This window comes from Bacillus rossius, chromosome 1 (assembly GCF_032445375.1).
Source record: "Bacillus rossius redtenbacheri isolate Brsri chromosome 1, Brsri_v3, whole genome shotgun sequence".
Taxonomy (NCBI): domain Eukaryota; kingdom Metazoa; phylum Arthropoda; class Insecta; order Phasmatodea; family Bacillidae; genus Bacillus; species Bacillus rossius.
Genome location: NC_086330.1, coordinates 341,959,285 through 341,982,429, shown reverse-complemented (window position 1 = coordinate 341,982,429; position 23,145 = coordinate 341,959,285). Strand labels below are relative to the sequence as shown.

At 35.1% G+C, this 23,145-nt stretch overlaps 1 protein-coding gene across 1 annotated transcript in view; it reads right to left on the bottom strand.

The window, feature by feature from the left end:
* Window positions 1-23,145, bottom strand: part of LOC134528139 (terminal uridylyltransferase 7-like) — a 57,082-nt gene that overhangs the window by 9,749 nt on the left and 24,188 nt on the right. Inside the window, exons 8-12 of the mRNA XM_063361457.1 lie at window positions 20,162-20,347; window positions 12,123-12,493; window positions 9,929-10,079; window positions 6,957-7,144; window positions 188-406 (exon numbers count right to left, since the gene is read on the bottom strand). Coding sequence (XP_063217527.1) covers window positions 188-406; window positions 6,957-7,144; window positions 9,929-10,079; window positions 12,123-12,493; window positions 20,162-20,347 — 1,115 coding nt within the window. The remainder of the gene's footprint in view (window positions 1-187; window positions 407-6,956; window positions 7,145-9,928; window positions 10,080-12,122; window positions 12,494-20,161; window positions 20,348-23,145) is intronic.

Sequence of the window (23,145 nt, the reverse complement as noted above, 5' to 3'; positions counted from 1 at the left end):
GAGAGGAGGGAAGTTTCAATCCCCACTGCTAACAATGTAGGCTATTCGTGGAAAAAAAAAAAAAAAATATATATATATATATATATATATATATATATATATATATATATATATATATAAAATACATTTAAAAAAAAATACAAACACATTGTAGTTTTCTGTGGACTCATCGCATTACTAGACTTACCTTCACACGAGGATCAATGGCAGAGTACATGTTGAGCAACTGCGTGTTCCTCAATGCCAGGACGTTGTACATGCTGATGTCTCCCTCTAGGTCCGACTCCGGGAGATAAAACTTCATTATGGGCACCTTAGCTGTGGTGATGGCCAGAATGTTCTTCATTTTGTTGTACCCTCTTAACAAGTGCGTCAACTCCTCTATGGCTTTCACAAATTCTATTCCCTGAAACAAATGAATTTATTATCTAATTTAAACTATATGATAAATTTTAAACACTAATAAAACTGGAAGTTAGTAACACGATGATCATATCAGTTCCTGTAAAAACGTAGTGCAACTTGTAACAACCCAAGCTACTGCATTTTCCCTATTTCCTAAATAAGTTTTATTATGCATATTCTTGGTTTCTGGGTGTAGGCCGTGTCAGGTAATTGTCTTGCGACGTTTCGGCAGTCATTGCAGCTGCCATCATCAAGTAGACTAAGTCAGACTGCCGAAATGTCCCAAGACAATTACTTGACACGGTCATGAAAGCCTGCTCTTTATTACGTTTTATTATGTTTCCATTATCTGAGATGAAGTATGGTTAGTTAGATTTTCTGGTATTATGTAAATAACTGATGGTTTCCTTTTAAGAGGTTTTCATGTATTTGTTACATGTTTTATGATAATTCTTTACATTACCTATTTAATGTTTTTTTTTTTAATATTTCTGATGAGTTGGTTCCTTTATTTTGACAAAGTCGCTTAAAGTTGTTTTTGTCAAATTTTTCCTGGTTGATTAAGTTTAATGTTTGTTTATGTAATTCTCTTTTGTATTATTTGCTATGGTTTTTTGTCTGAGGGTGGAATGATGCACCAAATAATTTTGCCAGTCACATAACAGTTAAGGCCCCTAAACATTATCATTTTGGACTGACAGTTTGAACTTATCAGTCGGATCTGAACTGTCGGAACTGCCCTGTGTGGGAACATCAGCTCACCAGTCCAAACAATCAGTTTATCAGCTTAGTGTCGTGGTTGACAGCTTTATTTATAATTATACTCTTTAGTTGCTTTGCTATTTTTTTTTCCATTTTCTAACTAAAAGTGCATCTGCAACATCAAAGTTTCTTCCATATTCTACAATGAAACAATACAACAGCAACCACAAGACTGATCGTGTGTGGGGAAGGCTTCAGTTCAGTCCAAACTGAGCACCTGGACTGATCACATATCCAGAGAGCCTCAGTTCAATCCAAACTGTCAGTTTGGACTCAACAGTCCATACTGGGAGCTGGAATGATTGTGTGTGTTAGAGAGAGAGAGACAAGAGTTCAGTAAGTATGTGAAAGGCTTGTGATTTAGTCGAAGTGCTGTTGCTATGTGCCAGTATTGGCTGGTATTTGATGTGTAATTGATTGGTTGAAAATTACGTCATATAAGTGTCACTGCTCCTTCATCAGGAAGACTAAAATGGCCTCAGGGCAGCCATGTTAGTCGTGTGGTCATGTTACCGAAAGGTTGCGGTCAAGCAAATGGCTCTAAATTAAATAATAATGTAGTGTGTTGAAATACATTTCGCGGTTGCAGGCCGGGCGGCGCCGATTTAAAAACATTTTTGGAACTTTTATTTAGAATTTGTTGACTTCAGTCGTCGGTGAAAAAGCCCGCAATGAGACTTCAAAATTTATTTTTAGTTGTTGTTACAAACACAGAGTCCTTGGCTTGTACCGTGAGTTCGTGTGTAACAAGATATTAATGTCAGGAATGAATCTTTGTGTGGTCATTTGTTCAATGTAGTCTTAAGATGACAACCTTAGGAGTATATATATAGTCTTTATTTAATGCAGATGCAACTCATATTTACTATTAAAAATAAAAATTTGTAAACAAGGAAATTTTTTACAACAATGCTAGCCACAAAGTCATACAAAATCTGAAGAAAAAATTTCAAACAAATTGGAAGTTCACATTTATTTTATTGCATATTATGGACATGAGAGTACAGTGATGCGATCCATGTTGCCAAATACATAACAATCACAAATTTTTGCAACTACATAACTATATTTTTCTCAATAATCCTAACATGCAGGTCTTTTTGAATCTAAATAAAAATATATATGTTTTTTTCTTATGTAAGGCCTTAAAAAACTTATTTATTAAGACACTTAACGAAAAAAAGAATCATGGCACTATCCCCTAGCCTAGTTTCTTCCACGTCAAACATTATACTTTGGTTTTCTTATGCAATAGTCTCCAATCTTTCACATTACAAACAAAGTAGATTAAAAATCCAATAATACTGACGTCGACAGGGCTATTCCCTCCCTAAGCACGATGTGCCTCACGCCACTGCCGACTCCCTCTCCACCCACCGACACCCTCTGTTTCAAGCCTCCCGCCAACAAGTGCGTGTGTGCGTGTGTTCGGTCGCCTTGAGTGACCTCTTTTAGCGCCCACCTTAACTGGAGCAGTGGAGACTGCATGTTTTTAAATAATCTAGTAATTCTTAAATATCTGTAATATGTAATTCTTAAATCTTAATTAACTTGTAATTTTTAAAAGGTTTTAATAGTTATGTTTAACTGTTATTAATATTAGTGTACTAACGGTAAGTTAAGCACTTCCTGCGACCATGACACCCGGGGCCCGGGGCAGTCTCTTCCGTTCGCAGTACGGGGTAGGACGCATCTCAGCACCTTATCGACTTCAACTTTTTCTCGTAACCGATCCGTTAACATCCGCAGTCGTAACTTTTTTTTTTTTAAACATTTTTATAATCAACCTTCGAGGCCTACCCTGGCAGCAGACTGTGTAAATTAATTAATTAAAGCTCCCCGGAGCGTTTTGGATTAATCGGCGGACTTATACCTTCGGAGCCGGGCCACGCGGTGTCCTGGTCAGCATGAAAGCTGGACTGTGTGCTGTTTTCTGTGTGCGTCGTCAGTGTACGTGTCTGCGCCAATAAAGCTCAATATTCACCCGACTCGTTGCACTTAATTCTCGACCACGAGTTTCCCAGCACAGAGACGGAGGTGTGTGGGGCGCCTCAAGACCCCACGAGCAGTAACATAGCGTGCCCGCTGCTGAGAGCGGGCCGGTGAGTGCTAGCGGGGGGAAGTCGAGCCTAGCTCCACGTGGGTCACATCACGGCCCTGGGACAGAGTCTGTAGCCGGGTCCACGTGCCCATCCACGTGGTGGCGGCCAAGGTATAAAAGTACGCCGATTCGAAACCCCCCCCCTCACGACAATACAAACCTGAAGGGACCATAATTTTGTCACTGCAATAACGAGGTTCATATTAACCAAACTATTACAAAATGTAATCACAAATATTATATAGTTTTCAAATAAAATTCAAACAAATTAAAACTTGCACACCATACTGCACCAAACATACTTTTTTTTAGGGATTGTAAAATACAACTTTAGGATGGCTACACCCATGGCTCCAAAAAAAAAAAAAATATCCTGGCTAATACTTAAAAGGATTTAAAACAGGAATAAAGCAATGGTATAGATTATTATTACCTACAAAAAAATACTACCATCAAATTTGGACGAATAAAATGTCCAAGCTTTTTCCCCCAACCTAAAAGTAACCAAACTAATGGCATCGGTACCTATTATTTTAGTTAAAACTTCACACTGTTTCTTTACAGTATTCTGGGTTATCTGTACTAACCATCCTTTAATAAATTTAATTGTCTACCCTTGTAACAAAAACAAATTGGTATTACATAATAACCATACTTTTGTATAAAACAAATTACTCAGCACTTTTAACTCCTATATGAATTCGAGGGACTGTGAAGAAACTTTGTATTAACAAGAATTTTGTATTAACAGGCCATGAGGTTTCACTGTAATAATTTTCAGTCATGACTCTTATTTATTATCACCACCTGTTAAAAATTCAGATGTAAAAAAAAAATTAATAGCGACTTCCTCCCCCTTCTGCTAATTGTCCATAACTCAAAGTATTATCCACGTGTTGCATTCCTCACATCCGTTGAGGAGGTTCGCCAGTAAACAGCACTCAAAAATTGTTGAGTGACATAGTTTGTACGCACTGTATGTCGTTCTTCGTACGCACTGTATGTCGTTCTTCTACTAAGCTGTGGGAAGAAAAAAAATATGGTATAAGTGATGCAGTTCATAGGCATGATGACCAGTTTTTTAACTTGGCTCTTTTCAACTTGATATACGAACAAATAATTCTCGATGACTTTCAAAATTTCACAAGTTTCTCATGGTTTTTCATGACAAAAAAAAATTTCCAGCTAATTCAAGGTTTCCCGATTTGCCTGATCCAGTGGCCACCCTGAAAACCCTTATGCAAATAACCTGATGTTATACTGCTGTGTATGTTTTTACTTAGTTTGTGGCAAGGGAGAAATTATAACATTAATAAAATAAAGTATTGCATTAATTAGAAAGACGGACATTACATAATAAATAGGGCTGTTCCGATACCTGATACCGGTGTCGGATATCTGCAGATATTCAGCTATTGGCCAAATCAGTATTCGGACAGGTATCGGAGGAATTGGAAAAAATTTAATCAGAACTTAGATTAATTTTTAAAAAATACTTTCTAAGTTTATTTATTATAGATTTAATAGTATTTTTAATTTTATTGAATTATTTTAACAAAATTTTTAAAGGCAAATCATAAAAATTAATAAATTAGGCACCACTTAAACACAAGTAAATAGAAATAAAATGTTTACCTAAAACATAAATGATGCCCAATTTTCAATAAACTTGCTTTGAATTAAGATTTAGAAAAATAATGACATTTTAAAACAAATTCATAAAACATTATTCATTCATATAGTGTGCCCCATATAATAGTGGTAATGAGGTATTGAGAATTGGTGTCAGAACAGCCCTAGTAATAAAGAAACAGGAAACAGTTTCAACACATCATACTTCATCTTTGGTGAGAATTTTAGCATTAAGGCTAGGTCTCACATGACAAGTAGGTTATTTCATTTTCTTGTCATTAATATTAACTATGGGATTCTCCTGTAAATTTATTTCAATAACTCTCTTTTATTTGTTGTTGGGCTACAAATGTTGACATCAGATATCTACTAATTGTTATTTTTAGAACTGTAAAAGGTCAAGCAACTGATCATTCATGATGGGTCAAAACCCAATTTTCTCTAATCCGAATCCCAAATAGAACTCTGAACAAACCCCTCGAATCAGAATCTAGGTCTCAAGAGTCAAAAATAAAATAATGTAACAGATATGTAAAATATTAATTATGGTGATGAAACAATTAACCTTTTATATATTTTATTCACGAATTAAGATTCTAGAATCAATATTGTAAAGGTATTAACCTTAAATATAACCTTAACCTTAAAATAACAAACAAAATTGTACTCTGATATTTCGACTTGTGTAAGTTATACTAGCTACAATGAAAAACATAGCTTTCTCCAAACAAGCATAAATGAAATATTATTTTATTAATTAATAAGTTTTCATAACTACTCCAATTATATTTAAAATAAATATACATTACTAACTTCCATGTTGCCAGTAAGTTGCACACACTTTATCAAAAGTTTTTAGATGCGTAATTTTTGCCAAACAAAATTAAATTATAAATCTCGGGTATTTTTATCCAGCTCACTCAATAGGTAGAGTTTGAAATTCCACATATCTGGACTACTGAACTTGGTAGTTGTGTAAAAGAAATTATGAAGTTTTGTAAATTGAAACACAGTTAGTTTCATAATAATTTTCCAAATGCACGACGTTTTTAGCAGCAACACATGTCTTTAATAAACAAAATAAACGGTATAGATTCACTTCAACGTTATGATGTAGCCATACCTGAACAGAAGCCTTAGTAACGTATTTAATTCACGAATGAAAATGATTTATTTCCAGATGTATTATTATTCAATCTTCGTCTTCATACACAGTTCCACGAGACATAGCAAGCAATAAAACTGACAAAATCACAAAATTTCGTTGCACACATTTGCATCTCGTGATGCCATCGTCGCTAGGCCTTAACACACTTTTTTTTCCTTTCTCGCCTCGGCCAAACGCAATCCAGAAAATTAGTGTTACTTACTTAATAGCCAATCAAATTGTAATTTTTAAAATGTTAATTGTTGTCTCTGGGCGTCTTAGTCACGGCGACTGTTTATTTTGGTAATTGTCCCGGCAACGCACTGGAGTACCAACATACAAATAAACAAATACCGCACATGCAGTTGAGGCAGTGAAAAACGTAAACAAATAAAGAAAAACATTACTCTGTACTGTGTATCAGTACAATATATATATAATTTTATTTATATAATTACATGTTAAAAGCACATCTTGGGGAATGGTAACATGATAGGAATGAAGAAAAAATTTGACTTAGAAAACTTAAAGGATATAGGTGTTGAATTTTTTAGTTTACTTTAATCCCTATAATATTTTTCTTCAAATATTTTTCCTCGAATATGGAATCCTTTGACTACAAAGGGTCTGATGGTATTTGAGGATTTAACGATTTGACTGGCACATCCCTAGTGATCATAATTATGAACAATAGCTTGACCTTTTACCACTATTAAATTACTATTTGGTAAATATCTACTGAAAACATTTGAGACAAAGCATAAAAGCAATAGATATATTAAATTAAATTTATAGAAAAAGCCTTTCAATAACAGTAATGACATGAAAATAAAACCACCAACATGGCATGCGAGATTTGAGCTTAAGGAACACTGCAGTATTGAAAATTTATGAATTAAAAAGCCTCACCTCCCCCTTTTCATTGCTTCTGAACGTCATGCAGATGTCTATGTCGGATTTCTGGAGACCAAAGCCGTTGCATGACGACCCAAACAACTGGAGCCTGGCGTCCGGCTTCTTCACGCACACAAACATCTCCACGTCGCTGACTATCTGCTTACGTTTCTCCACTTCATCAGGTTGCATGCTCCACCTTTCTGCAAAAAGGAAAATATTTATGGCTCACTAGTTCATTTTATGGTCATTCCAACGAACACCAACCATGTACAAATCTATACACCGGAAAAATTTGAACGTTTAACGGCCTCTAAAATAAATTTCACAGTACTCTAGCACATGTGGGCAAATATCACTTGAATTTGACTGCTACTTAACATCATTCTATGTCTGCTTGGCCTGTGATATAGAAATGCTTTTTATGCTGGATTGTCATTGGTGCAGAGCCTTTCCTACAGATAAACTGTGGGCCAATCACAATAAAAATGTGATGTCCACACAAAGCTGTAATAAAATTTATATGAATTCCATGACTTTATTTTTTGAACTAATTACATAGGTATTCTGAACTAAAGAAAATCCAGCTTACAGCATCCCCATAAATGGCCTTCTTCTCTCTGTACTATCTATATCTGTCTTTATATTTAACTGTTTAGGAAATTTCAATGATTTTTCCAGGATTTCAGTTAAATTCCCTGACTTTCACTGGCCAAATCCTTAACTATTTCCTGATTCGTCCTGACTTTAAAGAATGAGGACACCCTGAATAAATAAATCCCCTTTGGCACAGTCTACAAGCATAGGTAGAATTGGAAGTCCCTATTTATTCTGTAATTGTTCTGGAAAATTCTATTAACTTCTGGGATATTAAAAAAAAATGTTTTTTTAACCTCTTGCAGGAATTGTGAGTCTTAACAAAAAAATGTTTTCAGACAAAAGCTTTAGATTAAAATTATAATATTTACAAACAATTTGTACGAATTTAATGGTGTGCTTACTAAGGGAGTTATGCATTGTTTTTTCTTTAACTCTTTTTTATTCCTCCCTTTGGAGGAATGGTTGGTTGTATCAAAAAATGTTTTAGGCAAAATTTTTGACTATATTTTTAAGTTAAACAAACAATTTTAACAGATTTAATAGCATGCCTACTAAGGGAGTTATGATTGTTTTTGTCCTTCAAGCCTTTTTTTTTATCCTAGCTATAATTGTTGGTTGTATAAAAAATATATTGAACGAAAGTTGTAAATTATATTTTAAGGTTTTAAAATAAATATGAATGAATTTGATAGTGTACATAGTATAGAAATAATTTTTTTTTTTAAATTCTACCCTTGATTTTACATCCCAATACTGCAATGGTTCATTTTATCAAAAATTGTTAGACATAAGTTTTAGATAAAAATTATGCCATTTACAAATAAAAGAACAAATTCTATAGTGTGCCTAATAAGGGAGTTATGAATTTTTTTGTCTTCCAGCCCTTGTTTTTTCCACCCCTTGCAGTTATCGTTGGTCATAACAAAAATGTATTTAGATATGTCTTTGGTATTAATCCTACAAAAATAATACAATAAAGTGGATGCAATATTTGTATAGTTATGGGAATTATAGTGATTTTTATGGTTTTCAAAAAAACTTCCTATTTCTACCCCTTTGGTGGATTTTTTTACATTAAAGAACTAAACGGAGATTTTCCATTATGTACTTCATTTTATATATCAGTTTAGAAGTGATTCGTGCAAAATTACTGCAGTTATCATGTCCATAAATATATAAAAATAAACTTTTGAGTTGACAATGGTTTTGGGGTCTTTGCACTATGAAACCAAAATATATAAAAAATATTACCAGAAACTGCACCACAGTAATGGTTACAATAGGTAGTCTTTCTTTGAAATCTACCTAAAATATAAAGGTGTGTGTGTGTCTATATATATATATATATATATATATATATATATATATATATATATATATATATATATATATATATATATATATATATATATATATATATATATATATAATTGTTAAATGAATAAACTACTTTTCCCTACAATAAAAAAACTAGTTACAGATCCAACAACTATCAAATAATTTTACGTCCTCCATTTTTAGACGCCGATAAAAGTACTACATGACTGGTAACGGTTATCACTTCTGAAAGACTTCCGCCCTATTTTATGAACTTATGTCATAACTCTTAAGTAAGAAGGCATGTTACCAGCTGTTCTCAGATTTACTAACCAAAGTTAGCCTGATTTGGGTATGTGTTTTCATGCTGCTAAACCTTTATCTTCACTTGATAAAATAAACCTCACAGCAAAAACTGTAGTGTTTTAATTTAACCTAAATTTGTAACAAAAATTAATTATCAGACTTAAGTATGCAAAAACAAAGCCATACACCAATCCTAAGTGTTAACCTTCACAGATCATATCATCAGCTTATATTAATTATTTAGTATTTTGATGGGTTCACGCATGTGTTGTACAATAACTGGAGTCTGCCCCATTTTCCCCCAAGTTCATGGACAGGAGCACCAAAATAACAGAGATAACTGTAACTCAGGATTAAATTTTAGTTGCATCTAATATAACTGCATATTCATATAAAGAAAAAAGAAGTGACCTTTTCTTATATATAATATTTTGAGTGGATACTTTTTACCTCCAGCTGTGTTCGAAATGATACAATTTAAAAATTAGCTCTTCAGTGAAACTATTTTGCTAATGTTCATAAAGTAATGCTGTATAAATACTGTAAATGCTATAAGCAAAAATATGAATGCTTCAAACAAGGTTTAACATCTCTATTAATTACCGGTTCAAGACACAGCCCCCTCAATATCTGCATTTCAAATATAAAATTTTATGCATTAACATAAATATAAAACTATGGGAAAACAAAGTACTTGGAAAAACTGAACATAAATGTATCCTAATAGTGATTAGAGTATAAAATTTTTGTTAGTAAATAAGTACTTTCAATCTCGCAGCAACACTGCATAATGGCATCCAAGTAGTAATCTTCCATTGGTGGTAAGTTTTCAGGGATGGGCAAAAGCTTCTCCACTTTGCACCTGTTGGCACTGTGGCCCATGTTGCCGCAGGTGGCACACCTGACGGGAACTCCCTGAAAGGTAACGGCACAGATTTACCCACTGCAACGCACAGGCAAGCTTAAGGCAACAGGACATCCAAGGTTACACATTGGGTACTGACTGAGTGCTAATAATTAACAGGAGTCAGTTTAGGAGCTGGGATTGAACTATCAAACCTTCAGGCCCGGTTTAACAACTATGCAATAAATACAAGACTGCTAAAAATCAAGATACAAAAAGAGCAACACCATCATCAGTCAACTTTCAACTTCTTGATTTTTTCCTCGCATTTCCTTCCATATTTGAAGGGAAATATTCCGAAAACTTTTAAAGACACAGATGTTATGCGGATAGAAAGTCACAATGTTATTTTAATTTCATGCATCACGTTTACGCTTGTTAAACTTTCCCACCATGAAATAAAATAACACTTTTAAAAGAAATCACTGACAATTTCATAGGTTTTCAAGAAAAAAACATGAATTATCAAAAGAAGGTCAGGAAAGAATATGGTTTTCACTCTTTTACAATTTCAAGTTGAAGGGTTAATGATGTCTTGTAACTTTTGTGCTTTATAAACAACTGTGATTTTTATATTAGTTTGCAATAGGCCCATTTAATTTATTTTATTTGTTATTATAAATGTACTTAATGTATCAGTGAATTCATCATAAATGTTTAAATTAAAGTTTTTATATTAAATATTCAATATTAAAACCTCTGCACTATAGCTGGGCCGAAGGGAACACTTATAGGATAAGAATTCATTATCCAGGAACATCTTGCACTCAAGACTTTCGGGCCAGCCACGCTGGAGCTAACGATACCAGCCAGGGTGACAGCCGTCTATTTCTTTGCTCCTGGTCGATGGGGAAGCTGTATTTCAAGAATAGTCTAAATGTTAAAATAAAAATATTTTTTTCAGAATGTTACACGAATGTTAATTTTGATTGAATAACTTAATGTAACAGAGTATAAATGTAACAGATGTAAAAATTCAAAGAGATGACAGTAAAACTCTGTCCACAAATATGAAATTTGGCTACAGAGCTGAGACTAGGCTTAGGATTTTCGATGAGTGCTGGTTGGTGGACTGGGAGAGTTTATGGTCACTGAACAGGCCTCCTCCAAGGACAATGTGCGGAATATAAACAGAGGAGTCCCAATAATGCCTCAAAGGCGTCCTGACATGTCGGACCTTGTATTTGATTCAGTTCTGGAGCCTGAAGCATAAAAACAGAATCCAGGGAATTTTATTAGCCTTTGGAGGGGGATGAGATTGTTAGATTTACTGACTCGACTCATAAGTCCGTTCTCGATTTACGATAGAACCCTAATAGCAAATGGGTAATTATGTTAAATTTGTTATAAATCGAACCTCCAACAGCCAAGTTTGAACAAATGGCCATTTTTTAATTCATCCGTTTCATTTGCCTGATCTCACAACCACCGTCTTGTTAATTTACCCTTAGCCTAGCCTGAGCAAGGACAAGAACAGATACAAAAGATGTAACTGACTGCACTGATTCATCAGAAGTTGCATGTTGTGTCTCTTGCACAGCTTATAAATACAGCTTTACAGTCACACGAGAATGTTGCATTAGATATGATAGTCACTGTAGACCCTGACTCTTTGGAGGGATACATGAGTGAACGAATTGAGGCTTAACGTCATCAACATTGAGTTCATAAGAGATGATGAGGAGTGAAGTGATGTGGATGGAACAGTGATGAACTGCGTTGGAAAGGAAGGGGGGGAACAGGAGTACCCTGAGAAAATTCCCCAGATGATGGCAACTTCCACCATGTTTCCCACTTGTAAAAAATCAGAGGGTTGACTATTGGGAATTGAACCCAGATTACCTTAGTGGGAAGCCAGTGATCTGAATACCCAACCACCATTGCCACCAAATGTGAACAAATCACTGTCTTAAGGCATTAATTTTCTCGTAATAACAAACTGCCCATTAACAACAAAAAATAGTTATGCTCTTTATTACATTTAAAATTTAAATGAGGTGATGTCTATGGTCATACTTTCTGAGGCACTACAATTATATTCCAAGGTTACTCACCTCTTTCCCCAAAAACTTGGCCGGATCATATCTGTAGCAAAGGTACGTGGGATTCAAAATCTGAAATAAAAATATTGCATCTTCTTTTGTAACAGGCATTTCGGGAGATGCAAACTTCACATTTTGCGGTGGGTTGTCATCGCAAAACGGCGCAGATATGGCATAGCCCTCAAGCTTCTTGCGCGTCGCAACTGGAGGCTGGAAGGTACATTTCAACCTCGAGGAATCGTAAATCCAGCTCAGGATTGGACCAGTTCCTAACTGCAGCACACCAAAATACTTGTATGCATTCCTCAGACAGTTCATAGCAAATTCAAAGCATACGAATATCTCCAAGCTTCGTGATACATTCAACTTTGGACGAAATGGATCTAGAAAAGCATCAACCAAACATTTTTTTAATACACATTATGACACTAAAACTTAAGTACATAATTCAAATATGTATTTCTTTGTGAACACTTCTTTTTACACTTATCAATGAAGAAGAAACTAGGAAAATGTAGGTAAGTTTTCAACATTATGCATCTTTTCTTCTGGTCCATTGAGAAGAATAAATGAAAGAATTTAAAACTGGACCGGTATTATATGGGACCACAGAAACATGGTGTCAAATATAAGGGCATAGAAACAGTGTTATATAATCCTATAATTCAAGCGATGGGCTACAAAACACCTAAGCCTATTTTATTCAAGCCTTTATCAAATACTAAAATTTATCTTATTTGAAAATTTCCATTCAATCAATTTGAATAAAGTTTGTTATTTTGTCTTACTTATACTAATACTATGTCATACTAATATTAAAAATATTAAAAAGAGAAAGTGTGAGTTTGTTTGTTTGTCTGAAGTAAACTCAAAAACTACTGGACCGATTTCAAGAATTTTCATTGTAATAAATCTACATTATTACAAATGGACATGGGCTATCTTTTATTATTAAAAAATTAAAAGTAAAATACTTAAAATAGCATTAAACAAATACACCATATATATATGTATATCTTGATGACATTAATATCAGGAAGAATCCAAACAGACGTGAAATGCGGATATAAATTGAGTGTGTATTACTCATTTTCGATACATTTTTTATCTGCACAAATCTTTTCATGGAGGTAAGAAAATGGACATAGGCAACGTTTCATTTTATATATTGACATCGTCCGGGGCTACGCCCAGCTCGATATGCCATCACACCCCGCCACTCCACTCCTTCCCTGGCGTTTGAATCTCCTGCCGACATGTGTGTGTGTGCGTGTGAGGGCGCCGCGAACCACAGGAAGAGGGCGCAGTAGAATCAGTGCTTCGTACCCTTAAATTATTAGTAATTGGATGTTTGTAATTCGCTTTCCTTTTTTACCCCTGTTATTTTTATAATATTTGTCATTTCAATAATTAACGTAAATTTTAAGTGTCTTGATGACGTATCCTGCAGGCCGCCAGAGACGTAGACTTGCCGAGGCCATAATGCAAAACCGATCTTCACCTTTTATTTGGAACTGCATAATAAATTTCTAATGTAATTCTTATATTTTATAATTCTATGTAAGAGATTAAAGAATAGCTTTTAGGGTTTTCTTGAATAAGCCTCGGCGCAATACGGCCCGAATAACGGTACCATCCGTTTTGGCGCGCTGCGTCATTGTCTAGCCACCCCGACGGCCATTGCTCGCCCCAGTCGATCTCTAGCGCTCACCGAGGTAGGAAGCACGCCGCACTCCGGGGACTTCAACTTTGGTATTCATCTGATCCGGTAATTCTGTCGACTAGTAAGTACTCTAAAATGCTTTCGTGTATCCCCGGGGCCTACCTCGGGAGCCGACTGTTTGATTAATATCTGTTAACTCCGGTAACGGGACTTGAAACTTTCGCGAACAATCTAGCACGGCCACGTGGTGGCCGGCCTCACCTAAGCCTATTGCGCCGTAAGGCTTTTGACTGTTAAACGACGGGACTAGGAGTATGTAAAGAGTTATCGTGCCGATGTGTATGCAAGGCCAATAAAAACCCGGATCCGTATCTTGTGTTGTGATTGACCACGTGTGTGTTGCCCGAGTACCTAGGGGCGTGTGGGACGCCCTAAGAGCCCACGGTAGGGACTAAAGCGTGCCCGACGCTGAGAGCGGGCTGTAGGTCTGGTTATTGCATAGGCAGTATACGGGGGGAAACGAGTCACGTCTCCACACGGGCGACGTCACGCCCTGGGATAGGAGTCTTGCCGGGTCCACGTGCCCCTACACGTGGTGGCACCCATTAAATTACAGCCTGACATCTTAACAACAACCCCCGGCCACGTCAATATTTAAAATAATTATGGTTCCGAACAGTATAGCAATATTTTGTAACTAAAACTAGAGCTCTGCAAGTTTACTAGAGTAAAAAGTTATAATGTAGGAAATAACGCAAACCAAAATTTGATTGGAACATTAAACTCTGGCAGAATTCTACTCCCTATTGCAATCGCTACTGTGTTCAGTGTCACCGTGTGTTATCATTGTTAATGGAATTTAATATCCAATCACTAAGTACCGTGTTTTTATAACAAATGAATATAATAATCTAATATACTGTCCACTTCTTGATGTAAGTTTTTGGACATACGCCATTGCTAAGAACTTTTTCTGTTGAAGAAAAACTAATAAATAAAATAAATAAATAAAAATAAAAATAAAAATACTCAAAAAAAGATACAAAAAACACACAAAATAAAGCAAACAATTGCTGTTGTCAACAAGGATATGAACACCACAAAATATTCCGAAACAGGAATATGGTCAGCAAACAAAGAAAAAACAAAGAAAAATGTACTGAGAGAACGAAAAAATCCCCACAAATGATTACAACACAAAAATATTGAAACCCAAAATAATTCAGCACAACAGTTGAAGCGAGACAAAAAACATGACAAAACGAAAAAACAAACAAATACAATAGTTTTACCTTAAACAGAAACAAGCGACGTTTCGGGAACTGCTATCTGCTCCCGTCCTCAGGCAGAGACGCACATGGTACGGAAACACAGGTGCGACTGTCAGTCGCACCTGTGTTTCCGTACCATGTGCGTCTCTGCCTGAGGACGGGAGCAGATAGCAGTTCCCGAAACGTCGCTTGTTTCTGTTTAAGGTAAAACTATTGTATTTGTTTGTTTTTTCGTTTTGTCATGTTTTTTGTCTCGCTTCAACTGTTGTGCTGAATTATTTTGGGTTTCAATATTTTTGTGTTGTAATCATTTGTGGGGATTTTTTCGTTCTCTCAGTACATTTTTCTTTGTTTTTTCTTTGTTTGCTGACCATATTCCTGTTTCGGAATATTTTGTGGTGTTCATATCCTTGTTGACAACAGCAATTGTTTGCTTAATTTTGTGTGTTTTTTGTATCTTTTTTTGAGTATTTTTATTTTTATTTTTATTTATTTATTTTATTTATTAGTTTTTCTTCAACAGAAAAAGTTCTTAGCAATGGCGTATGTCCAAAAACTTACATCAAGTCATGCACTCCCATTGCACAAATCTTTTAAAGATAACATACTGTCCACTTATTCTCTGATTTCATAACAGCATTGATTGTTTTTCGAGCAATGACAGCTTAACTTAAAGGCTTTTCATATTTTACTTGGAGTACACAGTGCCCTGTTTTTAGGTTTATTATTCTTATCCTGTATATTTACTTTGCATGTTTTTTTTTTCCATCACAGAACAGAATTTACTCAATTTTTATCAATATTATAAATAATGCCTAAAATAAAATCACAGTTGTCCAGAAACAAAAGACAAAAGAAAATTAGGCATCTCAATGAAAGTAAATAAGAGCAAGAGGTCTGTTTGTCTCAAGTTTCAGCTACTGTTTCTTTGAGATTATCAAGAGGATCAACTCTCAGAAAATGCCAGAACATCCTAGGCGCGAGTAAGTGAATGCAGTTATTAATGCTGAGAAAGGCTTTCTATTCAGAATATACGTACATCTCAAGCTTGTGCATGAGACAATAGTAAAGACCGCGCTGAAAAGCTTACCATTCAATGTAATAGAAAATCTCAACTTCGAACCATTCAATCAAGTGCTATAATGAAAGACTAACTAAGGCATAATGCTCATATGCATAAAACTAGGTCTACTTTACAACGGCAGATTGCAAAATAATATCATACCAAATTAAACTTTATTTCAAATGACTTCCATTGGTGCAAAAGATATCAGAGAAGGAAATTATATGACTACATTTAAACATTTAAAGTCAAGGACAAGTTCACCACTTGATCTGAAGTTACTTCCTTCGAAAGACAGCAATATGTATTTCCTTTCAAATAAGATCAGATAAGTAGTAGATCAAGTATTGTGCCTAATCTTAATGTAGAATTATTTGAACAGTTTCACTTAACTTAACAAGAACACACAACTGTTGAATCCAAAGTTTCAAAACTAGCATGGACAATAATTCCAAATCAGAGAACTTGCAAGTCATGATACATGTAGATCAAAGACAGCTCAATAAGCATAGAGGTTGAGTCTATTAGTTAATGAAGATAAAAGTCCGAGAGACACAGTGTTGCACAGTTGTAATGGACATTTAAAATAGGTTTCAGAATTACATACATCATATGACCCTTTACATAACCCAATGATTTCATTAGAGGGGACGATGGATACTGCCAGAAAATATTACAACAAAATTCTCTGTCTAATAAGACAGTTTTACACATACAGGCTTATGATAAAATTAGATAGCTTTAATGTACATCATTTCATACATTTATTTAACCAGTACTGTGTCTATATGATGGCAAAAATAATCACAGAAAGATAGGATTACATTCAGAAATCAAACAAAATTAACATAAATTATATTCATTTGCATGATTCAATAAATCATGATAAAAACATTGATGCTCAAAATTGGCTAATACTGACAAAATACATCCAACATTTACAGGGTCACCAAGATATATGCACGAAAAAACACAAGATGCAATGATGTAAGTTAAATTTTGGAAGTCCTGATTTATCTATTATTTTTATGCAGTAGCGTAGCCAGGATTTGTGTATGGGGGGGGGGGGGGGGGGGGGGGGTTTAAGAAGCATGGTCCCCCACCTATTAAAGCGGGGGGTTGGGGGTCCTCCTCCGGAAAAATTTTAATTTTAAGTTGTAAAATAGTGCTTTTGAGCAGTTTTCGGTACTTAACTTTAAATATTGTAATGATAAAAATATTAATTTTTTAATAAAAAATTGTTTGAGTGATGAAGTAAGAAATTAATTAAAAGATATTTTAATCAATCCAAGTGCCTTGTCCAAGTCCACTCAAAATCATAAATCATGCTCGAAGCTTGATACTAAAAAAAAAAAAAAAAAAAAAAGTTGGGTTTCAGCAGAACTGGCCTATTCCTGGAAACAATTAGCTTTAGCTTGAAGAGTTACCCAGTCACCACCTGCTTATAATTACCACGCTGGTTGAAAACAATAGGTGTAAGATATTTGAAAACTTGGGACCCGTCACGGCGTCACAACCTTATAGCTTCTGCTCGTGACAGGGGTAGGGTAAGGGGAGGAGAATCGGTAGGGCTCGCTTACTCTTCCCCTCCAGTGCAGTGGCCAATGATAGCAGTAAGACACCCAGGCTTTCAGCTAACCTGCTTTCAGATAAGAAAAAAAATGGTGCTAAGGGGGGGGGGGGGGGGGGGGGTTAGAACCCCTAACCCCCCCCCCCCCCCGGCTATGCCCCTGTTTTTATGTGTAACTCTGAATGACGTGAAATAAAAGCTGAACTATTTTCTGGTCAAAGATCTTATGACAGACATAACATTACATCATGTGTTTTTCATTAAAAAATGAAGAAAAAAACAAACTTACAAAAATTTAAATTAACAAAAGATATACTTGGTAATACAGAAGCTTTCATATCTAGCATCGAATAACAGGAAAGAAGGTTATCTGATAGTCATATTCTGCAATGGTTACACCAGTAAAATTAACTTGGTTAAACACAAATAGACATACAGCAGAACCTCATTAAGTTAAATTAATTGGAACAGGAGCCAATAAAAAAATCAATATAAGACAATGTACTCACAAGATAAGTTCTTTATACTGCCAGAAGCATGTCTCCTGTAGACTGTGTGCAGCACAGCATGACAAATATTTGCTGTACAGTGCAGTTACAACTGTATGCATCGATTAAAGAAATAATTTGTGCATTTCAATGTTCTAATGTGTTTCAGCTCTCTGTATATTTTCTGCAAAACTTTTCATTTTTATTATTTTTGTTTATTTCTTCCTAGTTAAGGGGTCCGCCTAGCAAGGAGTTCATTCACGTCAGGCGGAGTGATAAGAGCGATGCTCGCTGGTGCTTCTAGTGTGGTAATGCCTCTAGGCACAAGGCTCAGAATTGGCGTGTAGTCTTCTCTTCATCTGTAGGGCATCCGTGAGACTTTGAGAGGCAACCCTAATATTTTATGGCATATAAATGAAGATAGAAAAGTAATGCACTTGACTAAGGCATTTAAATTAGTACCAGGAGATTAAAAAAAAAAAAAAAAAAAAAAAAATCCAGAAACAAAACTACTATTTCAACGTACACCTATCCCTCATTTAGCACGACTAATTCGTTCCTAAAAATGCTAGTGTTATTCGAAATCACATATTCTGAAGCATTAGTTTCCATAAATAGCAAGGCTAATTTATTTAATGTGTTCCAAAATTGTGTAGGAAAATATACTTTACGTAGTATAAATGCGTTGAATAACACTCAACTATAAAATTTAATATGACACACCATTTATCTTTATATGCCTCCCATCGCACATACGACACAGCGTAACGGGAGATAGTTATCTTCAGTCTGCTGGCTGACTTGCCCGCCCGGGCGTGACCTTCAACTCACGTGTACCTTTCCAAACCATCCTTTACTGACAGAGTAACTGATATTACTGCCTGGACATCCTTATAGGATATGAAGGCTGGGTTATCAAAAATGGTTGGAGGAGAGATCCTCAAAACCTGTCCGGATAATTACATTTTAATTTTTCAAAAATTAAAGTGCTTCTTCGCGTATAAACACCTGGTTCACACCAATCCTGTCCGGCCAATTATTATTTTCTTCATTATAACATTCATTTAACAACCTTTTCCATGTGAATCATCTGTTCATTTCTGTTCCGGTATCTAATGTCAAATATATTCCCACTAGTACAAACTAACAGCATCAGACTTATAAAAACTTTTGGTAAGAGTCCTTATTTCGTACAATTATGTGAACAGTTGGATTACTTAAAACTAAAGTGCGACCAATATAAGCGTGATAATCTGCGCGCCGTAATACTTCTAGTTTTGTCTCAAATACTTGAACACGATGCGTTATGAGTGATCAAGCACGTACAGTTACCGACAGCTGAATGGGCAGATGTTGCTTTTGTTTGAGTGAATTCCCTGCCACTGGCTAGACTGAGTTCATGGCCCGGTTTGTGGCCAGGCGACAACGGTACGGCACGGAGGCATACATGCGGACATAAAAACATTTGGTCCTTTACAATCCATAGCCGCAATTTAACTTGCCATAGCTGATGTTTGAACAACAGTCGATAACATAGACAGACCTGCGCACGCATCTATTCCCCCTTGTTTGACTAACTGTATCCCACGGCACATCTGTTTACAGAAGTTGAGACATACTTAGTGGTGTCGTGCGTCACTTTTTTTTTGTCTGCCGAGATTTCGTGCTAATTGAAATTTACAGATGTGCTATTCAAGACTGGATCAGTAAACTTCACACTGTGCTAAATAAATCTGTGCAATCTGAAGACGTGGTAAGTGAGGGATAGGTGTACATTTCTAAATGCTCACCACTTGGGAATTGTAAAACAATTAAAAATTGCAAGGGTTCTCTGAAGCTTTGCACTCTAGTTGTGAGCCCAGGTAAGCAGGGCCCTTAATGAGGTTCTACTGTATTTAGTATTCCACAAGAAAATTAAAAAAAGGCAAATAAAAAAATTAGTACATAACTAGTGCAAAAAAAAATTATATCTAGCGTATACAAAAATTAGGCAAACCTTCAATGGCAATTTTCTTCCCCGTCCAGTTTTTTGAAGTACGAGTAAGAGGTGCCTTCTGTCTGATGCAAACTACGTACTCGTGGGTGGGGAATTCAACTGTGTAGAATCTGAGGAGCTTTAACCACAGCTCACCCACAGGCGTGGTGTTAGTGGTGTGCCACTTTTGCTTCATGTTTTCCTCATCTGAGGAAGAAAAATAAGCAAGTAACAATACTGTGCATCAATACACAATGCATATGAAACTTTAATTTAAATATAACTAGCATAAAAAAAAGTCTGTACAGCTAAGAGAATTAAATTTTTTTTAGAAAAGTTAAACATTTTTTTCATTGTACTTCAACTTAAAGTTGTGTAACAATTTTAACTGCACCAATGATGAATAGTTCAACACCAATGTCTGACCTGCAAGCTATTTTAGTCTTGCATTTATGTTTCTGCCAATGAGTCACTGGAAAAATTATCTATTTCAAATTCCCTCCCTTTTTTTTTTGGGTTCTTGTTACAAGAAATAAATCTAGAGTGAGATATGACCTCGACAATCAGGAGGCCTCTATATTCTTTTAGGAGGGTTAAAAATTCTGTCCCACTCTTTCATTTCTTTCCAAATGTGCAGCAATACTAGAACAATTATCTACACGTATTTCCATACTTTTATCATTGACACTTTTTTATGTTATAAAACTTTCAGGATTATTAATTACTTTGTCCTACTGATACTTGCAGAGGTGGCTCCTTAGGCATCTATCCCCCCCCCCCCTTTTCTCAAAATGGGTAAAAGATAAAATGGATAAACAGACTAATGAAGTAAATTTTGGACTTTTCATATTAAATATTTATCAAATATAGGTAAATATAACCTATAAATAACTTAGTCTGGATCTAATATCTAGACTCAGTTAATAGTTTGTTTGTTTGTGTGTGTTTGTGTGTGTGTGTTTGTGTGTGTGTGTTTGTGTGTCTATATATATATATATATATATATATATATATATATATATATATATATATATATATATATATATATAAAAAGAGTCTCATTCTACTGATTTTATTGAAAAGGGGATTCTTAAATACTTTCTGTGACCCTACAGAAGTCAATTCAGTTATCTGCCCCTGGATACTTGCTACTTTAATACTTTAATTCCATCTCTACATACTTTTTTGAGTGTTTTTTGCTTTAATTTTCATGTGTACTTATAATTATTTCATATTTTTCTTAAAGTTTCACACCTCTAAAAGATTAACTTATTTTTCACATATTTTATACTTAACCAAAACATTTTTGCCTTATACATATATCCACACACTAACATATGATTACATACTTTTAGGAACTGTCAATACTTTTTCTGCATACTTTTACATAAATAATATGTACGTACTTTGTATGAATACTTTCAGGTTATTTTACAAACTTTCACAAGTACCTTTACACTATTAATGCAAAATTATTGTAAAATTTTTAAAAGCAAGAAACAAGAAAAAAAAAATCAAAATACAGTAGAGTCTTGATTAACCGAGTTAATGTCAACTGCGCTACGTCAGATAACCTAAACTTCAGCTAACACAGATGTAATAAGAAAATTGGTTTTCAGTCAGCCCAGCAGAATTATTTTTCGGGGCGATGTTTTATGGCTTTTCTTCAATGTAGATTTACCCAACCAATGGAATCATAGAGGTTAATTTTAATTCGGCTTTAGACAACAGTTATATATCATTTTAAACATTCTTTACTCGGATAATACAGTAACTCTGTTAATCAAAGCTTGGTTATTCGAGACTCTACTATATATTTCTGAATACACTAGAAGCCTATTTTACGATCCCCGGATTTAATGAAGCAGCGATTTTACAAATAATTTCTGACGAACCGTCAAAAAATCAGAAATTTCGACACCAAAATATAAATAATCAGAAAAAATTTGAAAAAATTACAATAAAGCTTACCTATAATATTTGTTATTTTTTAACAAACTACGTATGATTTGTGTGAGTTTTAATATTCTAAATTATGATCCTATAAGAACAAAAAAATTAATTGGGCATTCCATTTAAAAAAGCTGCGGTAGCTTCTGTGGCGTAAGTAGATGCGCACGAAATTCGTCCAGCTAAGCTGGCAGCAGCGGCGGCATCATGACTTCATAGACTTACCCCTCCCTCCCCTGGTTCTCATTATTCATGGCTAATCCCTCCCCTTATACAACCTTCCCCATGAGGAACTGTCAACACACTTACCACAGTCTCTCCCGACTGCGATGAGAGCCAGAACATCTGCATAGTACATTCCCGGGAAAATTAATAATTTTAAGGCCCCGCATCAGCCATTTACAGTTATTGAATACTGTATAAGTTATATTGGCATCAGACATAAAATAACAATAATTAAAAAATGGACTAGGTACACTTTGTTGGTGACACAGCAGTACATCTGCTGGAAAATCACAAACTTGGGAATTTATTGGATGGAAAAATTTAGCAGGGCTGTAAAAATATTTATTTTACCACTAATAAACCATACTCACCTTTCGCTTCATATTACAACATTTCTGGTGCGTGACGCATAGCAACCGCAACTGTATGCAGCTTGAGAGAAGAAAGAAAAGCAAATGAGTAGCGACTTCCTCTCCCTCCAGCTAACCACCGGAAATTATCTTAACACATGTCGCATCCTCACATCCGCTGGGGAGGTTCGCCAGTAAACTGCGGTCAAAAATGGTATAACTGATGCAGTTCGAAGGCACGATGAGCAGTTTTTCAAATAAACTCTTTTCAAATTGCTAAATAAACAAATAATTTCCGATGGCTTTCAAAAATTTACGGCTTTATCGCACTAAAATGTATAGTGTTTAATGAATGTGTTTGTTATTCCATTTCAACGCAGTGTATTTGTAACAGTCAGCTGCTGAAGAGTAACTTGTAAAGCTAAGGGGCAGCGCCTAGAAATTATTACAGTAATGCCAAATTTATTAATACCACATACA